The sequence below is a fragment of the Fusarium venenatum genome, assembly GCF_020744135.1.
Source record: "Fusarium venenatum strain MPI-CAGE-CH-0201 chromosome Unknown EDB82scaffold_3, whole genome shotgun sequence".
In the NCBI taxonomy this organism is placed as follows: domain Eukaryota; kingdom Fungi; phylum Ascomycota; class Sordariomycetes; order Hypocreales; family Nectriaceae; genus Fusarium; species Fusarium venenatum.
Window position 1 is genome coordinate 2490206 of NW_027072131.1, and position 18950 is coordinate 2509155.

The following is an 18950-nucleotide window of genomic DNA, read 5'->3' on the forward strand; positions in this document are numbered from 1 at the left end:
CTTCTGTGGATGAGTCTAGCCTGCAAATCCTGGCAATGTCTGGCTCCCAACTGGCCACCGTACCACCCCGCAGTCCGTAGAACCCACTTGGTAAGTCCCAAGATTGCTTGTCCAAGTCTAGTCAGGGGTCTATATCGCACACTTGCAGCGCCATCTCTTGTTCAACCTTGAACTAGGCTCGGAGGCACATGGTCAACGGGTCTCTGGATTTAAACAAAAGGGAACCCTTACCCTCTCGCCTGACTAGAAAGTAAAAGTCAACAAACCATCAACTGTAAACAGGTAGCTTCCCTTAGCTTCCTGCTTGGATAGTTCACATTCCTTTGATCTTATCCTTGCACTTCAAATCATACTGGTTTAACAGTGTCTCAAACTCAATCAACATTTTTGACCCGAAATCAACGACACTCTCAAAGCTGAAACCAGGTTGTCTTGCCCCCAATGACAGACCGAAGGCCCGCCCTCACGCTCCCGCTCCCAGACCGGGAGCAAAATGACTTTCAACGACCTCAGTCTTCTCTCCAAACCCCACCAATACGCAGCCCCCGATTCCGTGAAGACTTCGATGCACCGTTCTCAGTGGATATCATGAACGCTTCGAGAACGACTCTTGCAACCGATACCATGAGCTATCCTTCAACTGGCACAAACAGTCGCAATAGTTTTGGGTACGACGAAGCACCACCCCAGTATCTTCGAAATTCGTCTTGGGAATCAGAGACCAAGCGTCGTTCAAAAGTCAACGATCGTATCCTGGAATGGGCCAAGAAGTCGTGGGGCGCCGTCCGAACTCGCTCCGACTCCAAGGTTGATTACTTCGACAGCCATTCGGCACAAAGTCCAACCAGCGATATTATGTCGCCTTCATCAGAAAACATCACCCCATCAGAGCCTGATAGTTCACAAGCAGCCAACGATTACACTCGAGCTGTTGTTACTATCACTGGAATGGCCAGCTCAAAGGCAGGATCGAAGTGATGGATGGAATTAAACACCGGGTCCCCAATCTTAATTGTTAATGACGTGGGATTCCGTTAGTAACGAATAATGTCGGCGTTGGGAGGCACTTTTTTTCTGTTTGGCCCCATGACATGATCGATGGCAAGGCCAGGCGGCTTCTATTTTTAGGATTGACGAGGAAACCAGACCTCGATAGGAGGTATATCCTCAGAACACACCGCCTCCAATAATAAAAAGGCGTTCTTCTTCCCTCTTTGCCCATTGAATGATCTTGTTTGCTCCCTGTGTTATGGTTGCTCTCGACACGTTAGGCCCTGCTACACAGTAAAACTCGAAAACAGGCGTAGTCCATGCCAGCGAAGTCGCATCATCCCCAACTGCATGCAACACTTTAAGGTGCGAGTGTTTGGCGTGAATTGATGCATGTAGCTCATGGTAAGTCGTCATTAATCTCCTGCGGGCAACAAGGCCAGTGAAATGTGGCTCCAATGATGCCATACAGAACTGCACGTTGGCCCGGGATTTGTAGAGAAAATGACTAACCTGGCTACCAGGGGCCATCTCATGAATCTTAGGCCGGCCGGCGCGAGTGGCGTTTTGAATGATAGTCAATGTTCCATTTTTAGCAAGCTGCTGAGCAACGTTGTCGCGCATTTGCTTCAGCTCGAAGAAGCTCTCACGATCGGTGCTTACGAGGATCATCGCGATTTCGTCGTCCGACGACCGTCCCTGGGCTGCAGCAGGAGAGCTGGCTTGCTCACCAGAAGTACCGTCGAAGAAACTGACGTACATATAGAGATAGCCTTTGTTGTTGAAGGCGGGAAGACAAATAGGAATCCAGTTCTCGCCGCCACCGCCTTTGATGCCGTCACTTTCAAAGAGCATGTTAAAAATGAGTTGCAAATCGCTGGGATGAAGTGAATGACGACGAGGTCGAATGACGCTGACAAGCTTCCCCCCAGCCACTATAAGGCCGTATAACAACTTTTCAGTTCGTAATTTGAGAAAAGTGTTATTTATAGTATGCCGTTGGGACTTTCGAAGTCGAAGACACTCCAGGGAACCAAGAAGAGCCGAAGATGAGCCTTTTGTGAACGTATCAGCCAGGGACGACAGAAGACCTTCAGTTCCTTCGAGGGGCTTCCTCAAATCTGTCGAAGGTCTGTTGGCAAATATGTGAGTTAGTCTGGGTAGCGTCAATGTTGACAGGATTTGCATATATAGCGCATCTAGCTGTGCCTGTATTTGCGAATCACTTTCACCCAGTTTGCTGATGGCAACAAAGTAGAGCGGGCCTTTAGTCAAGATAACAAAGCGGGTGTCTCCTGCAGAAAAGCCTTGAAGAGGGTTTTTGGCGCCTTCGTAGAATGAGATAATGGTTTGGACAACACCCATGGAGGAATTGATTAGACCCAAATCTCCATATCGGCTCCAGATGGGCTTTCCGGCCGATGATAGGATCAAATAGTGCTTTAGCTTTGACTTCCAGAGGTGCAAAACGTCTTCCTCGGCATCTTCATCGTATTCCTCTGGGAGAGGATCAAATTCGCGATGAAATTCAACAAACCGGTCGTCTGCGCCTATCCTGCCTTTCTCAAAGGGAAGAACGGATGCTGATTGAGTGCGCAGCATCTTCCAAGCAGGGCTTTTTTTATGCAACTCGCCAGCAAGCAAACTTGCAATATCTCCAGCAGGTCGCATCGTTGGTGCAAAACTCATTAGGCTTGCTGTTTCGTCCGCCTCGGCGCTAGCACTACTATCATGTCGATTGGGAGAAGCACCACCACTCTCAGCGGGGCTCGGGAGAGAGTCGGGGCCAGGAGTCGAAAATGTCCCTCGTGATCCATCAGGAAAGGACAATGTTTGTATTTCAACCGGAGTTATTGCTGTCGTCGCTTGGCCTTGCAAAGACCCTGAATCGGTAGCATTCGTAGATGGCCGAGGTGGTAGAGGAGGTCGATAATCTTCGTCCGCGGGAGACACAGGCTTTGAGTTTATCCTGTCAGAGTCCATGATTGCGTGTAGCTCGCTTGTCGCATTTCTTGTAAAATCAGCCGGTTGAAGAGAGGAAACTCAGAAGATTTTCTACACCCAGAATCGTACGACCTGGAAATCTTCTGTAGGCATTGGTCGAGGCCATTATACCATCTTGGATGAAGCTGATGGTTAGCAAGAAGTGATGATAGCCAGGAGAAAAGAGGAGCGAGGAATGACGCGCTGGAGGGGCGGTGGCAGCCTTGCGCTAAGGGGTTCAAGGCTTGGAAGCTTGGGCCAATCAAAGTTTTGAAACAATACACAGCTCCGCTGTTCTTCAGGGTGTTTCAGTGGGTGCAGCTTGAAGCTACATGTATGCTCCACGTAGCCTTCCATTACATCAATGTGCTTTGCCTGTGATTACGACTATTCGTACTTGAGCTGTCAGAAGCACTATCACGCTCTTTGCTCCCCCAGCGATGCCTTTTGGTGCTGTCGCATTACTGAAAGTAACCTGATGTCCTTCGTTTCGTCGTCAACCGTAATATTCAGTAGCCATGGCTCTTGAGCCCGGATCCGGTCGTCGCTCAGTGTCTCCAGAGAGCTCAGGTCGAGACTCCCCCATTCCACGGCAATGGAGGAATCAACTCGGTGAAGGTATGCATGCGCTTCTATTCTTGTAGATAATTGTTCCAATTTCTGACTTACAGTGTAGAGGATTATGCTATCAAGGATAAATCCTATCGCAAATATGCCCACGGAGTTGACAGAGCACTTGTATTATTCGAAACTGCTCTAGAAGAATGGGCTGACTACATATCGTTTCTAAACAAGCTTCTCAAAGTATGTTGCCCAAATTCTACCGGCTCCATGACGGTCAACTAACCGGTCCAAGGCTTTGCAAGCTCGTCCAAAATCAGTCAATACGATTCCATCCAAGGCGACTGTTGCGAAACGACTTTCTCAATGTCTCAACCCTTCTTTGCCATCCGGCGTCCATCAAAAAGCTTTGGAATTGTATAATCTGGTATTCTCAGTCATTGGGAAAGATGGTCTATCAAGAGATCTTCCGCTCTATCTGCCAGGACTAGCTACAGTCCTCTCCTTCGCTTCGTTGTCTGTACGAGCACCATATCTCGACCTCCTCGAACGGCACTTCCTCGGTATCGACCCTCGATCACTCCGCCCAGCAATGAAATCCATGATTCTAGCCCTGCTTCCTGGTTTAGAAGAAGAGACAAGTGAGGATTTCGAACGTACGCTGCGCCTAGTCGAGAGCTTCAAGCATGCCATTAGGCCGTCATACAGCGAAGTGATCACTGAACAACATTCTTCGGGCGATACTTTCTTCTGGCAATGCTTCTTTCTAGCTTCGATCACCAGCCAAAGCCGTCGTTCTGGTGCACTCGCATACTTGATACGATTCTTGCCACCTTTAGGGCCACAAGCTGCCCCTGAGGACAAGAATCCAGCGACAACACAAAGCAACACCAACGAGGACACTCAGAGCAAACTTGCCACCGTCGTCACGTCTCCAGAGCCTGGCCTATTGCTGCGGTGTTTTGCAAGTGGCCTCTCGGATGAGCAGTTACTAATTCAGCGTGGCTTCTTGGACTTGTTGGTTTCTCATCTCCCCCTGAACGCTCATGTCATCCAATCGCGGGTCAAACCAGATGATCTGGAATTGCTTCTCAAAGCCGCTGTTGGTGTAGTCACTCGACGTGAAATGAGCTTGAACAGACGCTTATGGGCGTGGCTGCTAGGGCCCGAACCGATAACTGAACATGATCACAGTGGCGAGACTCCAAGCAGTCCTCCTGCAGATCAACACAGCTTTGCAGCCTCAAGAACTCATTATTTTGAGGACTTTGGACTACACCCCTTAACAAAGGCCATACTGCAAATGATAAAGAGCAGCTCTCATAATGCTGCCAGTGAACGTGCCAAGCCTTATAGAATATGTCTCTCGTTGATGGATAGGTGGGAAATTGGCGGCTTAGTTGTACCTGAAGTCTTTCTTCCTATGATCGAGAGCGTGCGACACTTCAAAGACCATGCCGCAAGCAAATCAGAGTTCAACGAAATCTTGCCAAGCGCCAGTACTTTCTTTGATGGCATTGAGAGCGGGCTCATCTATGGTGAAATCGCCGGGCTTCTTGCACAGGCTCTGGGCCCAGGATCCCTGAGCGCACATGAGCGGAAAGACAAGCTTTCGCTAGTCAGCTTCATCTTGACAAATTTCAACGTTCGAGAGGAAGAAATGGTCACTATTCATGCTCCTCTATGCTGTTTGACCGCTCTAGCCATGCTAGAAGACTTCAAAGAGCGTATATTAACCCACGGCAGCACAGATCCGCAACTGCTCTCTCTGTCCAGCCAGGCCCAGAGCGTTGCTCTCTCGCTTTTGGACCTTATACCAGAAAGAGTGTTTCCTGAAATCACAGAAGACCTGAAGAATGAGAGGAGCAACTCGGTCCTGCCCTCTAATGGCGAGATATTGAAAAAGTCGCAGAACTTTTACGTCAATGAGCAGGGTAATATCGAGGCATCTCCACCACCATTCAATGCCTTGACCGTAGGACAGACAATTCTAGACAAGGCTGCTCAATTTGTCTGCCAAGATCTAGGGTCGTCCGAGACTGACCTCAACGCTTGCGTCAGACTCCTCGTTCATGCAGTATACAAGACTCCAAAGACATACCAAGTCAAAGAGAAACAACTACTGAAACTTATGCATGGCCTTCTTGAGCAACCGGACATTATGGCCTTCCTTTCTTTCTCAGCCATCTTACAGCTATCAACTCAGCTATATGACGCTGAGCGGATCGAGACAACTCAACTCTCAAGCCTGATACCTCTTCTAGTCCGACATGCCTGGACATACCTTTCGGCATCTGAGCCAAAGTACCATGTGGAAGCAGTTAGGGGTTTGTGGCAATTGCAGTCAGCTCTCTCGACATCCAACCGCGATATTGAAGCAGCGCTATCCAGTCTTATCATTGCACAAGATACCTCCCGCTGTCACGGTGTTGAGCCTGTAGACAAGGGCCGCGCTTTGAGTGTGTTATGGTCGCACACCCTCCAAGACAACGCCCCTGCCGAACGAAGAGGCTCAAAAACGCCGATCCATGATATAAAGAGCCTTCCTCGACTTGCTGGGGCTGATAATTACGAAGTCATGCTCACGCAGCCAATATTCCTTATACTCGACGCTCTGGAAGATGACCGCACCCAACTCTACATGACGGTTAAGTCATGGCTGAATACTATGCTAGGAATTGATCGGTAAACCTCGTGCTTCCTACGGAGAATGCTTCTCGACTAACCTATCGCAGGCTCTTTCTGATATTTGTTTCTAGGCTGTCTGAGATACCATTTCTGCAAACACTGACACAAAGCGACGTGAAGGGCGGTCAAGTCTCAACATCGTTTTCCAAGGGCGAAGATCTGGATCTGGCCCTTTACTACTTACGGACACTGTCAAATATACTGGCGTGTGCTGGGGAGATTTCTTGGACTGTGCTGGCGTCCAAGCATGTTTCTTTTCATGGCCATCATATACAGATAAGCTGCAAGTCCCCCATCTATAAGTTGCCTGCATAACAACATTCTGACAAAAACCAGCTGGAGGTGAAGAGCATGAGATGACATTACAGGAGTTCTTCGTGAACGCGTGCATAAGATGCATAACGACGAATCCCACCGAAGCAGCCACACAGGAGTCTGACAGTCGTGTCAACCAACTCTACCGATACGCTCTTAGCCTCCTTCACAAGTTTCTCAATAGCCCCTTTGCTACTCACCTGTCAGCTCAACATCTTGAGGACGTGCTGATCGAACGGCTTGAGAAGTCGCTCCAAGGCTCCGATGCATATGTGCAGGTCCTCTTGCTTGAGGCCGTTTATGATACACTAAAGCTTCGAGACGTTGCTCCCATTGAAGCTCCTGCGTCTCCCATTTCTGAACGAAGGATGTCAACATTTGATCCTCGAGGAAGTCGTCCATCACTTTCAGCACCGGAAATCCGTCCAATTGCGACACCGCCGCCTCAACTTCTCCAGTGCCTTCAAGATGGTCTCAGCTCACCAAGCAGCCGCCCAGTCCTCGATAGTTGGGTTGCTTTCGTATCTGAGTGCCTACCGTTGTACTCGGATTCCATCTTTCAGGTAGTCATTCCTCTAGTTGAGACACTTTGCAAAGAAATCGACATGACCTTTGCCAATTTGAGGGGAACCTTTTACTCGAATGCTCTCTCAATCGGCAGTGAGAAGCAATCCCCCGAGTCTACACTGATATTTCTGCTTAATGGCCTCGAGCAAGTTCTAGCAAGAGCGCATCAGCGACTTCTAAACGAGGAGGCTCGGACACAGGTCATTAAGGGTCCGGACCAGCCCCAATCACTCTTTGGGAGCATGGTATCAAATGTCTGGCAGTCAGACAACACTCAATCCCGCAGTGCAACAGCAAACGACCGATTGACCGTCCATCTGGCTTTTCAAGATGCGGTTCGCATTTGTTACAAGATCTGGACATGGGGTCAGGGTGATGACTCAAATAAGCAAGATCAAGGTTCTTTTGGGTCGTTCAACTATACATCTCTGCGCATGCGCAATCGCTCTAGAAGGTTACTGGAACACCTTTTTGCTGCAGAAAGCCTCGAGTGTCTTGAGACCGTTATTGCTAGTTGGAAGCAGTCGACTGAGGAAGGAGAACCCACCCAAGTTTTCAACATGTTATCGGCATTAGAGGCATGCCGACCAAAACACTGTATTCCGGCTCTCTTTGGTGCCATCTACCGTCGTACAAGTGCTGGCAACGCCGATCCTACATCAAAGTCGACAATGACAATTTCGTTGCAAGACACTGATCTCGTCAAGTTTCTAGTGGAGTACACGAGAACATTGGATGATGATGCTATGGATGAAATCTGGCAGGACTGCATGGCTTTTCTTAAGGACCTTCTAACAAATCCATTCCCACATCGGCAGACATTGCCAAATCTTCTAGAATTCGCTGCTCTTCTAGGAGAGAAGGTTGACAATACCAATTTTGGAGAACAAAGAAGAATGAGAAAAGAACTAGGGGTAAGCCATAGCCTTGACATACTTAATGAACTATTTACTGACATTACTCCAGGACACCTTCATCCGTCTGCTTGCTGCTCTGTTTACTACAAGGCCGATTGCATTTGCTGACCCAGCAATGTCAAGCGGCGGCATCCCCAAATCCGATTCTGGCAATACTATCAATGGATACGGCGATGGACCAGATGAGGTTGTTTCTATTCTGGCTGGAATCGTTCCTAAATTAGCAAAGATTCTTGTCGAGCCCGATAGAGTACTTTCAGCCTCGGCGACTATTTCGACTAATGTCATCGGACCAACACTAAGGGCCAAGGGGTTCCCTGAAATAGTAACCCAGAACACCATGCGCCTTCTTCATGAGTTATCAAAAGTGCAAAATAACCAGAAGAACTGGAAGAAGGATGTGGGTGACGCCTTCAATGATGTGAAGTTCTTCGGAATGGATATGGACTTGGTGAAGGACGATTGGCTACCGCTGCTAAAGCAATGGACTTTTACTGATAAAGAAAAGATGTCCGAAATTGTTAGTCGCATCAACGCTCCGTCAACAGCTGGTATTGTGTTTGGTGTTGGTGCAACATCTGCCCGCCTCGAGGCTGATCGCAAGACGCAACTCAATCTTCGAAGAATTGCAACTTTGATCCTCGCGGGTTCGGAAGATGCGTTTGTTTCGGATCTGTCGGACATATTTGGAAAGCTGGCTGAGCTTCTTGGTGCCTCGTCAACATCGTCGCCATCATCAACCACTCGAGCAGATATCTACATGGTGTTCCGTGCTCTTGCTCTTAGAACCAGTGCAATTCATCTGGGCATGTTATGGCCAGTAGTCAACGCTGAGATTCATGCAGCTATCTCTTCAGTTGCTGCGGCCGACAACAGTACTGCTTCTGACACTTACACCAACGCTTCGGTCCTACAAGCCTGCAAGCTGTTGGATCTTCTGATTTGCGTTGCGCCGGACGATTTCCAGCTTCATGAGTGGCTTTTTATCACTGACACTATCGACGCCGTATATAGGCCATCGACCTATCAACCTGTGGCTCTCGTTGACGAACTTTCCGACGAGCTCGGAGCTACTGTGGCTGCTTCAAAATTCCACTCCTCTTCGGTGGTGAACCCAGTGGTACAGGGGTCATCTCGAAGGCCGCTACTCGGACTAGGAGGCATTAATGACGATGTCAGCCTTGAAAGAAAGGACGAATTGGTGGCCAAGGTGCTCCGGCCGTTCTTTGGACAGCTCAGCATCTTTGCATTTGAGTCTACTTATGCTATGGGACGCGTCGACAGAGAGGCATGCGTCTCAAGCTTGTTGAAGGATCTTTTTGATGAGCAAAGTATAGTTAGGGCACTGTAGAAGTAGGGCGCGTTTATAAAAGCGAAAATAGATTTGATAGACGAGCTTGTGCTCTCGACTAGCGACATATATGTTCAAACCAATACTATCCAAATAAAAGAAAGAAGCTGTTTCCCCATATGTTAGTGCCATGAAGGGCAATGACCCTGGGGCTGGTATATCCAAACTCGCCATCAGAAATCTCCATGTTTACGCCTGTAGGCCTTCTCCGCCAACTACGTCCAATAATTCAAACCAAGACAAAGGAAATAGAAATACAAAGGCTTGGACCTCGATGAGCCAACGCCTTACACTGATATCAACCTTGGGCATATCCCACAAAACCTGCTGGAGTAGCTAAGCAACTGCCTCGTATACCCCCCGAAGCAATACTGCAAACGTTGGGCGGCTGATCGAGCAAAGCCGCAGAAGCCATGGCTTCTTCCAGGGTACCTCCAAATACTCTTTCCACGACGCTCTCGAAAGAATCCTTCTCCATGACAGCTCCAAATTCCAAACACTTGGAAACTCCCACTAGTTCCGTGCCTAGTAGGTCCAGTCTTTCTAGCAGTAAGCTCTTGTCAAACCGAGAAGTAAGCTCGAACCAAGCTTGGACGGGCGTGATCTCTAGGTCCCCTGGGTTGAGACTTTGTGCAAGACCGTAGAGTGAAGAGAGAGATATCCGAGGCGACGGCCATTCCAGGTGAACGGGAGGTACGTAAGGGTCTAGACCGAGATTGCTACGGTTGTGACAGGATGTTGCTGATGAGATGAGTTTACGATCACCAAAGACGTCGAATGGGGCATTAGCCATGCAAAGTGAAGAAGCCATGAGAGTGTGGCCCTTTGCTTCATCGTTTGAGAGGTGGGAATGTGAAGGGTAATCGCCGACAAAGAAGTGATCCCAGCAGATATGCTCAAGACTATGAAGGGTTAACGAATCTGGACGGTACTTTTGTAGATGAAGATGCCACTCACGATAGGATGAAGTTGACGGCCTTTTGTTCTTCATACGGGGTTAGATTCAGATCTGGTGGTGGCGGTGGAGGACTTGTCGCGTTGGTACTTGATTCATTGGACCGGATACTAAAGGCAGGCGTCACCATTGAATCGTCCTTTTTGAGCGTAACAATAATATCGTCGACGTTGACATCCGCAAATAACTCGCCACCGTCGTTGTCGTACTGCGGCAAGGTCTCATCCTCCGCCCTTTGCCTCACACCCAACGCTTCATCAACCCAAGCATCATCACGGCCAGCAACAACATCTTTCTTGACATGATGATTTATTGAGCAGCGGTCGGATTTGCATTGCGGAACCTCGATGCCCTGGCTAGCGAGGAGGGCTCTGATGGACGTGTTGTCCCTTTTCAGCTGATCCGATTCAAATTCAGTCAGGGCGATAAGTTCACGGAAGTGTGTGATGTCGACTTCGAGCTGCTTCTGGTACTCTGCTTTGCGTTGACGGTGCTGGATCTGAGCTCTTCGGACTTGGGTGCGGCGAAGCTTTGCCTTTTCAGTAGCGGTGAGAGACTTGCGAGGTTTCTCAGGTGATGTCTCGCTACTATTCTCGGGTGCTGGGGTCGTATTAGTTGTTGCCTTAGTCAACTGGCGCGTTTATACGGAGTAGTGAGAGGAGAATCCGAGACAGTGCTGGGTGTCTTGTGGATAGCCTCCGAGTTAAAGGGCATAGGATAGTTTGGGCACTCAACTAGGAGAGCATTAAAGAGTAGTTAAGGGAGATATGACTGTTTAATGTCGCAACTTCAAACTCAAAATAAAGTGTACTTACACTCACTGCTCACTCCTCTACTCTTCCGTCCTCTCCGCTGCGGCGTGGCAGCACATTCGGGTCCTTCACAGATGGTTCCTTTTTGCTTTGTCTTTTTCAGAAACTGAGTAAAAGAAGGCCTCGTTTCCGTAGGACTTGGATCTGAACTCGCCATGATGTTACAAGATGTGATAGTATCGCCGCTGGACCTTTTTGTTATGTAGTAACTAGGTATGTTTAAGTTCCGAACCTCTGCCCACTTTAATGACTCTCAAGCTGGTTGGACTGATTTTGAGTTTGAGGTGAGTAAGCAGAGACAACGTGGACTAAAATCTGCAGCGGAATGTGTCCCGCCTGTTCGGTAAGTAGGAGAGAGAAGCTAAAAATAGCCCGAGTTACGTCTTTTCACCATAAAAATACATACATAAAAGATAAAGAAGACGATGGAAAAAGGAGGGATGCAAGGTAGTTTTGTTGTTATAAACTGCAGTCTTGATGCCTAATTCGGGAGGCATCTAGGATTTATCGCACCCATCTTACTCAGTCACCAATGCAATGTAATGCAATATACGTCACAAATCTTTAACACCTCCGCGGAGGCCGCAACAGACAAAATAATTACAGACGCAGTCCTTGTCCTTGGGCCATAGAACTTTTCTTTTCTCCTTTATCTTTAAGACTCAGTGTCTAGAATGTTTTCTAACTCCTCTCTAAGTCATGGCTACCCCAACTCCAAAGCTTCCTACGTTCCGATCAAAATCCTTCGGGTATAGTTAAAGCCTTTTTTAAAATCAAACAGAATACCCCAACGCCATGCTGGTGAAAATCACAAATCAATACTCCATCGTAAATCTGCTCATCAGAGCCTTACTCGTAGTCATCACCGTCGCTGTCCGTCGAGGTTTTGTCCTCGAACTCTTCCTCTTCGAGCTCGTCCTCGTCGTCCGTATCGTCACTGTCCTCGTCTTCCGCATTCAGTCCTGTTATCGACTTCCATTCCACATAGTCGTTCTCAAGCCACCGTTTACTGACTGGTAGTTGGTATGGGTCGAACGGGAAATAAGGGTCCAGCTGGTGGAAGCTCTCATCTTGCATATCGTACCCAGCATCTCGAAGAGCTCCTCCTGTTGAGTAAGTCGCCGTCAAGTATTGCGACAGGCGGATACGCTTGTTGCTCTCGATTAGAGGATAGATGTACATGAAATTGAGACGGTGCGCTATTCTGGCAAACTCTTCAACGATGCCGGGTGCGCAGACCTTGAGCGGGTTGAGTTTGCCAAATATTTGCGCAGATAGATCTCTCCTGCATGTTCCCATCCACTCCATCTCCTGACCAATGTAAGACGCAGGGTCTTCAGGGTCCACGGATTCCGGCGCTACGACAATAAGATCTTGCCAGCGGAAACAGAAAATGTAGAGTGTCGCCTGGACGAGGCTGTAGTAGGGGTGGAATCGCCTTAGGTCTGGTCCGCGACAAAGGGGCTCGTATTTCTTACGGTAAATGTCCAGGTGGTGAAGAAGGAGTCCAAATATGCTGCGAATCAAGCTGCCGGGAAGTCGGGCGCCACGGGCCACAAAACTGGCGAGGTATGATGCAGCTGCCTGTTTAGTGGAATTGGCTGTGTTACTCTTGAAAGCAGTGGTGATAAGCTGGCCGCAGAATGCATCTGTAAGACGGTCATGCATCTGAGCGAAATGGAAGATGAGGAATTGGGTATGCCGAGACTTGTAGGTGGGCAACACCATGTAGTCGAACTCTCGTAGCAAGACAGTGAACATGTCGAAAGCTACGTCAGAGCCTGGGTTTTCAAAATGAGGAGTATACACGCGGAAAAGGGTGTCCAGGATGGCGTCCATCTTTTCAACATTCTCCTTGATCAACTTGATCTTGGCGGCTTCCGTGTCGTAATCAGGATCGTCGCTATCGACCGAATCGGCATCGCTATCGTCGTCATCACCGTTGTCCTTCTCCCAGTCCGCTGTAAAAAGTTGTTTTTCTAGTGCATACATAACGGATGCAGTCCTTTCGTCATCCACATCTTCCAGATCGACTTGCATCTGGGAGTCAATCTTCACTACTCGATTGAGGATGAGATCAAACACCTCATCGCGCAAGTCTGGCAGGTAATCCTTGACGCGAAGCAGGTTATTCACGTAGCTCATGTGGACTCGCATGGACCCGTCTTGGTACGGGAATTTGGAGCCAAGGAGGCCCTCTAGCACAGGAACGGCGGATGGAAACATCTGGAGCAGATACTGCAATGTGCGATGCAGCCTATCGCGCATTGTCTCGCGGTTGACCTCAGGAAAATCCGGGACGCTCCACACGTCGGATCGACTGTCTGTGAATTTCTCAACCATCATTGCCAGAACAGGTGATAGATAAGAACCCTGGGCGCTGACAAGGGCAGCGAGGAAATGGGTGAAAACTTTGACGAAGGCATCATCACGACCGAGCCAGGAGCAGTTGAGGATGGTCTTGACAAGGCCGTTGCAAGCCTTGTCTTTGAGGATGGGAACGCATCCAGTGAGGGCCACGACGTAGACCTGTAGTTCATGTGGTTTCAGGGTATCATCTTCTTCCCCGACGACAGGCGGTAGGTATCGCTGCTTGTCGCTGGCAAAGAGTTCCTTGAGCGTGTCATACTGACCGTCGTTTCCTCTGAGGTGCTCCTCGAGAGCGGTCCTGACTTCAAGCTTCACCTCGTCCATTGTTCTCTTCCCAACCTCGTACGTCACGGTCACGTTTCGGATATCGTCAAACAAAACTTTGCGACGTTTTGTGGGACTCTCGGGGGCGTCGATCGGGTCGCTGAGACCAGCATCCTCGGCTTTTCTCCTGCCCAAGACAGATACGGGCTTAAGGATGGAGCGGACGGGCGCCGAGCTCTTTGTAGCAGGACCAGAAAGTTTCCTGGTCGTCGGAGTAAAAGGTCGCATGAATGCAGTTCGTATTGAAAACCCGATGATGTCTCGTTCGTTGTGCGCTGCGGCTCGATGGGATGAGGGGGTTGACTCGATCAAGAGTGGTGGCGTCTCTCAGGTAACAGCGAAGGGTCCGTGAATGTCTGGGGATGTTCAAGGTATAATCATTGATTGAAGAATGTGTTGAGATATTAAATGGCAGGGATTACCAGTCATAATACGCATGTCTCATTAGCACGACTGTTGGTTGAAGAGAGGTGATGGAAGTGAACAATGATTGTTTTATTTGCCAGAGGTGGCGGTAGTAAAAGAAGATTGAGCCTCAAGGTTTAAGCGCTGGATAACTTTTTTCTTCATTTTCTGAGGGGTCCCAATTTTGGCGATTTTCAGGCAGCACGTGCCTCTCCCTTCCCGATCGGGACTGGCTTCTCCACATCGAATTGTTATTGTGCATTGCGTCACATTAAATGCAACTACGGCTTTTATGTATAAACGAACCGGTATGAGAAAAATTGGCCGCCAGAAACATAAAGGACAACATTAGTAGATCAGCTTATGCTGCTTAGCTTAGACTTCTTAGGTTATTTATTTTTATCTCTTAAGGTTTAGGAGGCCAGTTTTTCTAGTACTCACTGGCTGCCTACACAAGGACACACTATTCAAAGGCTATTAGAACCTCTGTCTTTGAATATCAACCAAGTTCTTTCTATCCTGTCTTCAGGGTATCAGAAAAAATGGCCGCTGGAGGCTCAAAAGTCCAGATAAGTAAGTCAGTTTATGCCATTTAGATCATATTAGGCTGTTTATTATTGTACCCTAACGTTTAGGAGGCTGCTGTTCTGTTCCTCTTTGTAGAATGTATGTTCGTTTTCATTTCTCATCCCCCTCCCAACGTTCCAGGGTTGTTCTTTCCATTATCAATCCAATCATACAAATATTGACGTAGCCCATACGATTGTCTAGCTTCAGACAAAGATGGTCGGCTTCTATGGCATCGGATACGCTTAGGTAAGAGCGGGATCGATGACTGGTGTGTCGACTTCATCCTGGTCAGCACTGGTTGTATTGGGTGGGCTTATCGTATGAGCTTGGGCTTCGCCTGTCTCGTCTGGTTCATCATTCGAAAATGCGGCCACCAAGTCCATTCGATTCCACTAATAACCTTCGGCGGCATTACCGTTGTGGCCGGGCTGATACATGTAGTTGGGGTCAGCACCTTCAACGCTATTGCCTTCATGTCCAAACTCGCCGGCGCCAGATTCGGCCTTGGCATCGCCCATCATAGTACCGGAACCCCATTGTCCGTTATCCATGTTTACCCTCTCTCGGTTGGATTGGTTCTGTTGCTGTTTTCGTGAGTCAGTTTGCGCGACTAAAGCACTTATGAGCCATTTGGCTTACCTCTCGGTACTTGCTCAAGTAAACCTTGAGGGCTTCAGCATAGTTCTCAAAGCCGAGGGATGTCATGGCAAAAAGAATGTCTTCACCATTGACGGTCTTGCGCTTTTCCTGTTGGCACTTTTCCGATGCTGTGCGAGTTAGCATGCTGCACGAGAGACATGATTCGGATTTGCCGAAGCTGTAAGTCTCGGTAAGATAAAAGGGCCTGTAACTCACCTTCACTTGTGATGAAGGAGATGAACTCGCTGACACATTCTTGCATGCATTCCTTGGCCTCTTTTGCGATTTTGGCATTTTCAGGAAGGGCATTCTTCATAATGCGAGCAACTGGAGCAAAGTTTCGGATGTTAGCATCAAGCTCATCAGCTCTGTCGGCCTTTGAGGCGCGAGACGCTTTAGGGGATTTGGAGGACGAATCGCAAGACATGAGAGGGATCCAGATATGCACGGCTGATCGGGCTGAGGCGTTGAACAGCTCGCGCAAAAAAGGAACGAACAAATCATATCGGGATGCCTCAAGTGATAGATGACTTACCATTGGCTATAGGGAGCCAGCGGTCTTGTTCCTTTACACCTTCAAACTCGTAACCCGCGGTGTTTGCGGACTGTGGGTCTTGTTGCTCATTCATTTGTGCTTCGTCGTCGGGTGACGGTGCACCTTGGTCAACCTCCTTGGGAGGGGATTGGGGGGAATCCGACATATTTGGCTACCTGCAGCGGCTGCTAGCGTCCTTTGTCAAAGGGGATTTCGGGCTCGCACAGCTAGGCCTCGCGATGATGTGTCCCTGGCCACGTCGCAGACGGTAAGGCTTGCAAGCGTTAGGGTGTGTAAGAGAGGTAGAGGGGTCTTTGTTCCTGCTCTGCAGTGCAGTGCTGCGCAAAAGTTAGTCGAAAAGTCCCGATTGCAGTGACTGACGGTAAGGTTCTTTGTCGCTCATGCAGGTGGTCCCTGGCCCGGGATCTTGGGCTATGACGCTGTTCACATGGAGATGATGGGGGTGTGTGTGAAAAGGGACTGGTAAATGTGGACTTTGAAGACAAAGGTAAGTCAGGGTATCAGAAAGGTTGGCCGCTGAAAACATAAGGAACCAAATTAGCAGGTGAGTTTATGCCACTTAGCCTATGCTTCTTAGGCTACTTATTTTTGTACCCTAACTTTAGGAGGCCGGCGTTTCTGCTACCCACTAGGTAGGCAAGGTGAGGTGAAAGACAATGGACAGAGGGGGTGGACCCTTTCGATGAAGGGCCAAGCAGAATGAAGGCGGGGACCAGACTTCGAGATCCAAAGAAGGGCCCAAGTAGGTGGGTGGGCAGGGCAGGGCAGGGCAGAAAATGCCATGATTGTAGATACGTACATAAGTGTGTGTTCCCAGTAGAGAGTGTGAAGTGTATGTATCTATGTCAAAGCATGCAGACAAGTTGCGCAATGTTGGGTTGTGTAGTAGGAAAAAATGTTGAAACAGAACTGTCTGTAACAAGCCAAACAGGCAGGCCAGTAACGGCTGATGCATACAAATCGAGGGCAAGAGCCGACGCGTGCAAGAGTAAGAGCAAGAACAAAGCTGTAACACACGCGTTGGAAACGCAAAGGATACGCGCAGGAAGACAAATTACGCGCAGGACTTGACGCAGGGAGATAGGACGTCACCGTTGCTAAAGCGAGCGTCTCAAGATCGAATCAACGGGGACGGAGCGGTGCAGATTCGGGTCGCGATTGTCATAGGACGGAAGGGAGTGCGAAAGGTTTACCGGGTACGGAGCTTGAAGAAGGACTGGGTTACACGAGGAGTTCAAATAGCAAAGCGTCTCGTTCGCCAATGCCAAACCCAGTTGCAGCTTGAGTGAATCTCCAGATTCCTATGAGCCGCAGGGCCTAACGTTCCAAATCGCGTCAGGAACAGACGGAGAGGGATAGGTAGAGAGAGGATTGAACAGGGGCGTGTGTATGCCTGATTCAACGGGTGGATGGCTGATTGATTGATTGATTGATAGTCGATGGAGCGCGCAATCGATGGAGTTCGCACACAGACAGGGGAAATTGAAAGCTACTGCACCTACTGACAGGACGATGGAACGAGGCTAGAGAGAGAGGTGTGAGTTAAGATACTCTCGGTTGCGATTGATTGATTGAATGGGCGAGTGTGAGTGTGAGGAGCAATGAAAGGGTGTCTGAGCTGTTCGCTTGTGGTCGCAGTTGAGGTGCATAATATGGGGCGTGGGGCTCGTTGGCTGGGAAAAGTGTTACTTACAATTGTTCAATAAGTGTAGTTGGCACAATAAAGTGAATAATACGATTAGTGTGTGTAGAGGCGCAATGTGCGGTCAAAATGAGACGCGATCTGGAGCAAGGGCCGATACTGGAAAGGTTAAAGTAAGATGAAAGTCTGGAAGATAAGTGCCAGAGATTGGGATCCAACAGGTAAGTGCATGTTTCGTTTTCACATCTCGCGTTAGCGGGCAGGTACCAACAAAAACATAGGTCCTATCTGCCAAGGCTAAAAGCCTAAGCTACTAAGGTGGTTGCTACAGTAGGCTGAAGGGTACTAGAAAAGCTGGTCTCTAAACTTTAGGATATAAAAATAAATAGCCTAAGAACTATAGGCCAAGCTGCATAAACTGACCTACTAATTTCGTCTCTCATGTTTCCAACGGTCAATTTTTCTGATAGCCTGAGGAGCAACCTAACAGCAGGTCGGTCCCCAGTAGAAACTTGGGTCCAATTATTGTTATCGATAACATGCGGGCCGCTTCTAGCTAGCCTCATTTAGCTCAGACTTTTAGTGACGGATAATGAATGGATGTCATTCATAGCACGGGCCTCGATCAAGACAACCACCACCAATTACTTTCACACAGCAACAATAAATCTGACAATGTGATGATAATCAAAATATCATGAATATCATCACCATTCATTCACTGCAGTTTTGGTTGTCTCTGCAAAGCCCGACACCGCCAGATCCATCCCGTCTGATCCGAGCAAGGAATATTCGCACGATGGACCATCAACATGCTCGTTTCCTTGATTCCTTCAGCCGCTAAAAGCACTGGCTGGGCTTTTGCTGCAAACACTCCCCAATTCAAGGGTACATTACACACAAACATGGCCCCAGGTTCAGGCGGTGTGTCGCAAATTCCCTTTGACCTTGCAGTTGCGTCCGTCCGGGGGAGGACAATCGTACGAAAAAGAAGCCCGTGTTTCTAATGATACTGTACCAGCCTGCGCTACGATGGCTTGTACTGGCCGAGAAAAACGTGTATCAGGTAATACACCCAATACAACGACTGCTGTAGAGTTGGTAGAAGCCCGTTAACGAGGCCTTCTTCTGCATTTTGTTTGATCAGGATATACTCTACTGACAATCTGCAAAAATGACCCCATCTTTGATGTCTCCTCAAAATGACGTTCGTATCCAGGCACTCACTGACGTATCAAACACTTGGCCGGTCACGATCAATCCCATCTGGGCGGTAACAAAAGGGTGGACGACCTAGTTTTTTTA

The 18950-nt window shown here is 48.6% G+C and overlaps 6 protein-coding genes across 6 annotated transcripts; 2 read left to right on the plus strand and 4 right to left on the minus strand.

Annotated features, from left to right (window-relative positions):
* Positions 1-157: 157 nt before the first annotated feature.
* Positions 158-1072, plus strand: EDB82DRAFT_227280 (uncharacterized protein). Its single transcript, XM_025727051.2, has one exon. The coding sequence runs from the start codon at positions 442-444 to the stop codon at positions 976-978; it is 537 nt and encodes a 178-aa protein (XP_025581557.1). The 5' UTR covers positions 158-441; the 3' UTR covers positions 979-1072.
* Positions 1073-3170, minus strand: EDB82DRAFT_227267 (trafficking protein Mon1-domain-containing protein). Its single transcript, XM_025727052.2, has one exon. It carries the CDS (start codon positions 2971-2973, stop codon positions 1168-1170), a length of 1806 nt encoding a protein of 601 aa, XP_025581558.2. The 5' UTR covers positions 2974-3170; the 3' UTR covers positions 1073-1167.
* A 151-nt stretch (positions 3171-3321) lies between these two features.
* Positions 3322-9383, plus strand: EDB82DRAFT_576859 (Dopey, N-terminal-domain-containing protein). Its single transcript, XM_065609976.1, has 6 exons — positions 3322-3591; positions 3650-3777; positions 3830-6219; positions 6270-6505; positions 6559-8018; positions 8071-9383. The coding sequence occupies exons 1-6, from the start codon at positions 3492-3494 to the stop codon at positions 9370-9372; spliced, it is 5616 nt and encodes a 1871-aa protein (XP_065463886.1). The 5' UTR covers positions 3322-3491; the 3' UTR covers positions 9373-9383.
* Positions 9384-11554, minus strand: EDB82DRAFT_505110 (uncharacterized protein). Its single transcript, XM_025727054.2, has 3 exons — positions 11143-11554; positions 10330-10927; positions 9384-10274 (listed from the first exon to the last, which is right to left on the minus strand). Exons 1-3 carry the CDS (start codon positions 11294-11296, stop codon positions 9671-9673), a joined length of 1356 nt encoding a protein of 451 aa, XP_025581560.1. The 5' UTR covers positions 11297-11554; the 3' UTR covers positions 9384-9670.
* Positions 11555-11560: 6 nt separating this feature from the next.
* EDB82DRAFT_505111 (RNA polymerase I-specific transcription initiation factor RRN3) lies at positions 11561-14396 on the minus strand. Its single transcript, XM_025727056.2, has one exon. The coding sequence runs from the start codon at positions 14059-14061 to the stop codon at positions 11989-11991; it is 2073 nt and encodes a 690-aa protein (XP_025581561.1). The 5' UTR covers positions 14062-14396; the 3' UTR covers positions 11561-11988.
* Positions 14397-15200: 804 nt separating this feature from the next.
* On the minus strand, positions 15201-16148 carry EDB82DRAFT_477269 (histone-fold-containing protein; the record flags this gene model as incomplete). Its single annotated transcript, XM_025727057.2, has 4 exons — positions 15201-15392; positions 15448-15575; positions 15664-15906; positions 15983-16148. 4 exons carry the CDS (start codon positions 16146-16148, stop codon positions 15201-15203), a joined length of 729 nt encoding a protein of 242 aa, XP_025581562.2.
* Between the last annotated feature and the right edge of the window lie 2802 nt (positions 16149-18950).